We start from the raw sequence: 8,475 nt of genomic DNA on the forward strand, positions 1-8,475 counted from the left end.
TTTTTGTGTTATCCATCTATTTATATGCATATGGATTTTAGGAAAGCCAGAAAAATAAAAAATAAAAAACATGTTCGAAAAAAACGAATTTAACACTATTTCTATTAAAAAATGGAAATTCAGAAGTACATATCATTAGTTACATAGGCGCCCATCACCCACCCAACAGCAGGAAGCGCCCCCCTAAAGCACCCACTAATTCCGCACCACAACGCGCACTCTCCGACACCACCGCCGTCCTCGCGACGGCACAGACGGACGCACTCGCGCGCGCGCATACATTTACGCAGCGAGGAGCTCGAGGACGACCCCCACAGCAAGCAGCGATGGCGCACGACGGCTTTCTCGGGGGATTCCACGAGCTTTCCTGGCCTCTTGTTCATGCTGCAGCCGCCGGCGCCGCGCCGTTCGATCCCCTGCTGGTACATGTGCCGCACGCGCTTATGGGCGCCGGTGCGGGGTGGCAACACGAGGCTGCGGTGGGCGCGATCGTGCCGTCGCAGTCGCAGTCGCAATCGCCACCGCCACCGCCATCGTCGCTCGCGGCGGCCGCCGTAGGAGGAGCAGATGCCGTTGAGGCCGCCATGATGGAGCAGCTCGCGAGCAGGCTCGGCGTCAGCGTCCCGTCGCCGCCGTCATCGCGGTACGTGTCGTGCCACAGTACGCCGGTGGCGCCGTGCGTGCTCGCCGGGGACGCGGAGCGCGCCGAAAGACTGTCGTGCTTCCCGGCCTCCGGTAGGAAGCTCTCGCGCGTGGCCAGCAGCCAGTCGCTTCTCCGCGAACAGGCTCCGGCGCCCGCGCCCGCGCCCTCGCCTGGCGCTGCTGCTAAACAGCACGCGGGCGATGGGGCGTGCGATGGCCCCTGCCGCAAGCGGAAGGCGTCGGGCACGAGCAGCAAGCAGTCCAAGGCCAAGGAAGCGGTCACCACGGCTCCACCCGAGGTAATCCCAACCATCTGTGTCTACTGTCTGGCCATTTTGACACCTCCCTCTGTCAACCACGTCCGTCTCTGAAAATGTCGGAAACTACCAAGTCCCGGGAGACTGCAGAGACGAGGGCCAAGAAATGCAAGCTCTCCACGGACGAGGAGCGGAAGCCGGCGGCCGGAGAGGGATGGCGTGGCAGTGGCAAGGGTAAGGAGCTGGTGGCGGCGGATGCGGAGCCACCCAAGGACTACATCCACGTCCGCGCGCGCCGGGGCCAAGCCACCGACAGCCACAGCCTCGCCGAGCGGGTACGCCGCCGGCGGACACCTTTGCTTGCATTTCTTGAAAAAAAAAACATTAGGTGAAGATGGTTGCCAATTGCCATTGACTGGCTCTCTCTTCAGGTGAGGAGGGAGAAGATCGGCGAGCGCATGAAGCTACTGCAGGACCTCGTGCCGGGCTGCAGCAAGGTAAGATGTCGACGAGAATTCGGTCGAAGTAGACACGTATTTCACGCAGAGGATGATTTTTTTAAAGATCCATTCCTCGTGAAGGTGACCGGGAAGGCCGTGATGCTGGACGAGATCATAAACTACGTGCAGTCGCTGCAACGGCAAGTAGAGGTGCGTAGAGTCTGTCTCCTCTGTATCGGACATTAAAGAACTCTCTTGTAAAACAAAGTACGAGCTGTAGCTTCTGAATCTGAGCAAGACGGTTCTTGATTTCGCGACAGTTCTTGTCGATGAAGCTGTCGACCGTCAACCCGCGCCTCGAACTCGGCGCGGACGACAGCTTCGTCCCCAGAGACGACGTACGTAATTTCCTCCTCCTCCTACTCCTCCTCACCACCACCACTCGAAATGAAATGAAGTAGTGGATGATCTTCCTTTTTGATCGCGTTGCCCATTTCTTGAGAACTATATGCGTAACGGATTGCAGGCCAACAAGATGTGCGCCGCCGCGACGTCCTCCATCTCCATGGCACAGCAGCCACTGCCACTGCCAGCAGCCTACCACGCGCTCGAGGGCTCGAGCCCGGCGTTCTGCTACACCACCACGCCCCCAGCTCCCGGCACCGCCGCGCGGCTGGGCGTTGCTGCGTCGGACGCCAAAGCCTTCGAAATGGCTCCTCCTTCGTCGGCGGCCACCGTGAACCACGCCGGCACCGCGGAGCGGCGGCCACTCGAAGGACCTGCTGATGAGAACGCGAGTCCCCAGGTACGTACGTACGTACAGCAAGCTTATTTGCCAAGTTCGTCCATCTCGATCGTATCGCTAGCTGTGCGATCGATCCACTCCAAAACTGTGGACGCGTGACGCGTCAAGGGCGAAGAGGTGAGAAACCTGCCGTGAATTTCAGATGGGGGGGAGGAGCTTGTGGGAAGAGGGCGATGATGATCTGCAGAGCCTAGTCCTGATGGGATTCCGGGGGCGACACGTGATCATTGGCGGCCCGATCTGATTGGCGGACGGACGGACGGACGGACAGTTCAGTTTCACCGATCGCCACATGACGACGGCAGGGGTTAGGCTCCAATCATTGGACATTCTCCATGATTGTACATAGCAACAGGACTGTCACACGCTAATCGCCTCACACTTGAGTTTCCAGCTCAGCAGTAGCAGAGGCCAAGAAAACACACACACACACACAAAAAAAAGGCGAAAAGAAGACGCTTTGTTTGTTGCATTGCGTTTGGGCCCCCGCACGAATTTGCAGTTTGATCTAATGTAATGTAATGTAATGATGCTTATACTCTCATAAACATCAAGTTGACGAAACTTTATATACATGTGAGGCAACAGCTGCTGGACGATGCTTTATGGGAGTTTCATGCATGTTGGTACTACCTTACATCGTTTTGTTAATGCCTGCATCATGGCCCTTTAAGCTAAGCTAATGCGTGAGCTGGTGCCTGTCAACCACTCTAGGTAGAAAGAATCCTAACCCCCCCTTTCAGCGTCTTACGATGATGCCTTTGTTTATCTCATCCGCAAAGCGAGGCATGGGATGTAGGTTGATATTTCGATTCTCTGCCAGCCACCCAAGCACCAAACTGCTGCTGCCTGCACAGCAGAGAAAAAAAAAGAGAGAAAAGCCCTTCGGTTGCATGATGAGCGCAACTGACGTGGTCCGCGGCCTTCAATCGCGGCCGGCAATGATGTGTTTGCGCCACTGTCGTGTCTACAAAATTCCCTTTTAGCTTTGGTCGGCCTAGATGATAGTCTATAAAACAAACATTAAAAAAACAGTTGCTCTGTTAGGTCGCATTATTAAGGTTCCGAGTAGTGATGCTAAGAACGTTCAATTATGTGCATGGAAAAGGTTGTTGGGTACTTATTAGTAATGGAAATCCGAAAAATGTTCTTCTCATGATGCAGAACATTGGCAATAACCATAGCATAGTGTTGGCTCCGATTCAAAGCCAAACACTTGGGGGTTGTACCGCGTGACGGTGCTCTCTGCAACGGCGCGAACGGTCTACGACCCTGCTGCAGGAGCGGGTCTCCTCTGCTCGTCAGCGAAAGGTCCGCGCCCTAGGCCAGACGGTCCGCGCTTGAGGAGAGGGTTGACGAACCCTAAATCTCGCCTCTCGATAAGGACCCCGTCAGAGAGGAGAGTTCCAGGGGATGCCCTGGGATCGGTAGGCCACCCCGGACGTACCTAGGCGAGGGACGGAAATTGTAGATGGGGGAAAAGTTAAGCTAGGTCTAAATTACGCCTACTCCTAATGCGACGAAGAACAAAGATAATAAAGTAGATTGATTGATTGGTTCGATTGATGATACGCACAATCGGTTGTACCCCTTCATATATATATATATATATATATATATATATATATATATATATATATATATATATATATATATATATATATATATATATATATATATATATATATATAATGTCCGGGCCTGTTCCTAGGCGTTCTCCAACAAACTGCACGTATTTAGTTGGATAAACACGCACGGAAAAAGGAGATATCTCACCTGATCTGATCTAATCACGGATAGTCCGGGCTAGCCCATGGACTGTCCGGGTCACGAATCGTTCGAGCCACATGGCCAGACCATTCAGCCTTCCCAGGTACCACATATGGTGCTCAACACATGGCCCTTGCATTTTAGGGAAGCTAAGCGAACCAAAAGCACTTGGTATAGGTTGTTATCAACTCATCAGGTTCTTGTTTACAAAAGTTGGTCTTGGAATGCTACCATCTCCTATGTCAACTTTCCCTAAAGGATTGGCCAATGTAATCATCTGTCCTAACTTGTCCAAATCCCTAAACTCCTCTAATGTGCTTATGCCATAGGAGATTACGGCCGCAAGAGTGGTTGTGCACTACAACCCTCTCTGTTGGACTTCAGACCATCCGACCTCGAGGGACATACCATCCACGAGAGGGGCTACAAGCTATAGACCTCTCTGGGTGAATAAAAGCCCCATGTGACCGATTAGTTTGTTATCTTTCTTACCAATCTTCCGATATAAGGACTAAGGCATTAAATTGATGGTCGCTCCTCCATCAATCAACATCCTAGAAATCGGTGACCCGTCCATGTGGCCGCGCATAAAGAGCGGCTCCAAATGATTGATCGATTCTTTGGGTTTGGTGAAGGTCATTTCTTTAGGACCAAAATCAAACTGAACAACCACAAGTTCATCATTACCGATGATAGTATAATCTGCTAAAAATGTAATTACATTAACCTCCATACATGCGTGCTCTGACGAGACTTCATAATCTACCATGTCTTCTCCCGATAGGTCGTCATCGCCACCTTGGTCCATAGCAACCAGAGAGTCTTCAGGAGCTTCCTGGTGGGGCACGGATAGTCCAAGCGTTGGGCGTGAACTATCCGCCTTAGATCCGGACGGTTCGGCCACTAGGACCGAATGGTCCGCCGTCTCTACACGAACTTGCACAATTGTATTTGTATTTTGATTTTTTATGGTTGCTTATTCATTTGCGTTAGTTTCAGTGGCCTTTGGTCTCCATATTTTCTGTGGTGGTGGGAACAATGGATGTGTATCATTAAATGTCTTCTCCGCCTCCTTTTCCTTTTTTTCCTTTGCTTGTAAGCGCTGCTATTTGCGCTTTTGAGAGCGTGTTAGCCCCGATGGACACCATGAGGCATAGAGTACTTTGGGTTAGACGTTTTGCTGGTAAATCCTATGTCTTTTTCTCACTTATTTTGACCGACTTACCAAAATTCATCAGTCATTTGTTATTGCTTGTATGACGACATCTGTTGTGCCTATTTTAATGACATCTACATTGGTCGTCCTTTTTGCATTGGTAGCTACAACTATGGATACTTTCTCCCTATGCCCCCTTGTCGGGGTGGTCAGTTTTTGTGGCCGAGCGATCCGACAATCTTGCTGGACCTGTGTCTGATGACCGAATTAAGGAGGGCTCAATTGTATGGTACTGGTGGCGTTAATCTATCAAACATAGAGGTTTGGGTGCCCCTCAAGCCAGGTGTTGTGACATCCCAAAAGGTTATGGTGGCATTTCCCCACATCTTATTTGTTGTATATGGTGGGGGTGGGTATGCATAGGTAGGTAGATATTTAGATATTGAGATGGAGGTGTCCACGTAGGTGTATTCAGTGCTAGTTGGACAATGTTTCAGGCCGATTTTATTTGGCCTTATTTGGTGAGATGACCCAATTGCTTTTGCATGTCTCGCCTAGGTAGGTGAGCAAGGTCGCTTCGCTGGTCGATCACGGTGACCGGCCCTTTTGTTGACATATTCGGACAGTAACTGATCAAAAGTTGGGCCACCTTTAATCAGTTGACTAGGTGCCTTTGTTGAATTTTTCTTCCACGTACCTATTTTGGGTCGTCATGGCTTGAAGGTATGTAGCCGTTGTTGCCCCTGAGTGCTGTCGAATGGTCCATGTGAGTTGTTCGAATTGTCTACTTGTCGGGGACCATAATTAGGGGTACCCTCAAGGCTCCTAATTCTCAGCTGGTAACCCCCATCAGCACAAAGCTGCAAAGGCCTGATGGGTGCGACAAAGCCAGGGATCGGTCCATTCGAGGGACTCGATCACGCCTCGCCCGAGCCTAGCCTCGGGCAAGGGAAGCCGACCCCGGAGGATCTCTGTCTCGCCCGAGGCCCCCCTCCAGCGACGAACAAACTTCCGGCTCGCCCGAGGCCCAGTCTTCGCCAAGAAGCAACCCTGGCCAAATCGCGACGCCAACCGTCCAAATCGCAGGGGCATTTAATGCAAAGGCGGCCTGACACCTTTATCCTGACGCACGTCCTCCAGTCGACAGAGCCGAAGTGACCACAGTCACTTCGCCGCTCCACTGACCGGCCTGACAGAAGGACAGCGCCGCCTGCGCCGCTCCGACTGCTGTGCCACTCGACAGAGTGAGGCTGACAGGCAGTCAGGCCCGGCCTCAGGCACCATAGGAAACTCCGCTTCGCCCGACCCAGGGCTCGGACTCGGGCTCAGCCCCGGAAGACGGCAAACTCCGCTCCGCCCGACCCAGGGCTCGGACTCGGGCTCAACCCCGGAAGACGGCGAACTCCGATCCGCCCGACCCCAGGGCTCGGACTCGGGCTCAGCCCCGGAAGACGGCGAACTCCGCTCCGCCCGACCCAGGGCTCGGACTCGGGCTCAGCCCCGGAAGACGGCGAACTCCGCTCCGCCCGACCCAGGGCTCGGACTCGGGCTCAGCCCCGGAAGACGGCGAACTCTGCTCCACCCGACCCAGGGCTCGGACTTGGGCTCAGCCCCGGAAGACGGCGAACTCCGATTCGCCCGACCCCAGGGCTCGGACTCGGGCTTAGCCCCGGAAGACGACAAACTCCGCTTCGCCCGACCCCAGGGCTCGGACTCAGCCCTGGCTTCAGCCGACGGTCTCCGCCTCGCCCGACCCAGGGGCTCGGACTCGACCTCGGCCACGGAAGACAGACTCGACCTCGACCTCGGAGGAGCCTCCACATCGCCCAACCTACGGCGCGGACCGACCTCGTCAACAAGAGGCGCCATCATTACCCTACCCCAAGCTGACTCAGGCTACGAGGAACAAGACCGGCGTCCCATCTGGCTCGCTCCGCCAGACAAGTAATGATGGCACCCCGCACACTCTATGACGACGGCGGCTCTCAGCCCCCTTACGGAAGCAAGAGGACGTCAGCAAGGACTCAACAGCCCCGACAGTTGTCCTTCCGCCAGGCTCCAGCGCTCCTCCGACGGCCACGACACCACACGAACTGGGTGCCAAAACCTCTCCGGCTGCCACGATGGCATGTACTTAGGGCGCTAGCTCTCCTCCGCTAGACACGTTAGCACTCTGCTACACCCCCATTGTACACCTGGATCCTCTCCTTGCGCCTATAAAAGGAAGGACCAGAGCCCTCTTACAGAGGGTTGGCCGCGCGGGGAAGAGGACGGGACGGGCGCTCGCGTGAGGCCGCTCGCTCCCCCTCCCGTGTGAACGCTTGTAACCCCCTACTGCAAGCGCGCCCGACCCGGGCGAGGGACAAACACGAAGGCCGCGGGATTTCCACCTCTCCCTCTCGCTCCGGCTGCCTTTTTCCCCCCTTCGCGCTCCGTCTCGCGCCGACCCATCTGGGCTAGGGCACGCGGCGACATTTTCACTCGTCGGTTCAGGGACCCCCCGGTCTTGAAACGTCGACAGTTGGCGCGCCAGGTAGGGGCCTACTGCGTGTTGACGAACAGCTTCCCGTCAAGCTCCAGATGGGCAGTCTCCAGCAACCTTTCCAGCCCGGGGCGGTGCTCCGTTTTGGGAGTCTTGAGTTCATGTCCCTCGACGGCAGCTACGACATGATACTCCTTCCCCCGCCGTGCGACAACGACAATGGCGGCCGACAGCCCGCCCGCCGGCGGTGGAATCGACGACGTCTTCCCCGCGTGGTGGAAGAACAACATTCGAGCTCACCCCGCCCTCTCCCCCGCCGACAGAGGAGGAGGCGGGGCAACCAAGGCCAAGTAGGAGGCGGCACCTCATCGGCTGTCGAGCAAGTCGACGGCGCCGGCGCCCCAACGGGGGGCACGTCGGGCGTCGACCTCGCGTTTGAGACGAAGACGAACGCCGTCTCCCCGCAATGCGCTAATTCCAAGCAAACGGACGATGCCAGCACGCTCGCGAAAGGCTTGCTGGGCGTCACCCTCGTACCTGAGACGACGGTGCAGTCAGTCCCTGACGTGACTTCATCACCGCCCGTCGACCAAGAGGTACCGACCGATTCCCATCTCACGCCTCTTGGATTCAGCCTCGACCCGCCAAGCGACTTCGCTTTGGCGGATGCTCTCGTAGAGGCGAGTCCAAACCCTCTGGGGTTTCGTATGCGGTCACCCTGGGATCGGCTGACGGACGTCTCGACCTAAGGGCCCTCGGGTCCGAGGAAGATGACGAGCCCGACTTCTGTTGGGATTTCTCCGGACTTGGTAACCCCAGTGCCATGCGGGACTTCATGACCGCATGCGACTACTGCCTTTCCGACTGTTCCGACGGTAGCCGCAGCCTCGGCGATGAGGACTGCGGCCCAAGTCGTGAATGTT

General features: G+C 55.4%; 1 protein-coding gene across 1 annotated transcript; it reads left to right on the plus strand.

Annotated features, from left to right (window-relative positions):
* Window positions 1–226: 226 nt before the first annotated feature.
* Window positions 227–2,742, plus strand: LOC100216597 (uncharacterized). Its single transcript, NM_001143011.1, has 7 exons — window positions 227–941; window positions 1,034–1,234; window positions 1,331–1,396; window positions 1,481–1,549; window positions 1,660–1,737; window positions 1,866–2,144; window positions 2,287–2,742. The coding sequence occupies exons 1-7, from the start codon at window positions 327–329 to the stop codon at window positions 2,386–2,388; spliced, it is 1,410 nt and encodes a 469-aa protein (NP_001136483.1). The 5' UTR covers window positions 227–326; the 3' UTR covers window positions 2,389–2,742.
* The last annotated feature ends 5,733 nt before the right edge of the window (window positions 2,743–8,475 follow it).

This window comes from Zea mays, chromosome 4 (assembly GCF_902167145.1).
Source record: "Zea mays cultivar B73 chromosome 4, Zm-B73-REFERENCE-NAM-5.0, whole genome shotgun sequence".
NCBI lineage: Eukaryota > Viridiplantae > Streptophyta > Magnoliopsida > Poales > Poaceae > Zea > Zea mays.

What these genes read in the sequence shown, in the direction of transcription:
- LOC100216597 (NM_001143011.1), top strand. Translation starts at nt 327, where the DNA reads ATGGCGCACGACGGCTTTCTCGGGGGATTCCACGAGCTTTCCTGGCCT. An exon ending in TCGTGCCGGGCTGCAGCAAG is followed by an intron (nt 1,397 to 1,480) that starts GTAAGATGTCGA and finishes TTCCTCGTGAAG; the next exon opens with GTGACCGGGAAGGCCGTGAT. An exon ending in CGCTGCAACGGCAAGTAGAG is followed by an intron (nt 1,550 to 1,659) that starts GTGCGTAGAGTC and finishes ATTTCGCGACAG; the next exon opens with TTCTTGTCGATGAAGCTGTC.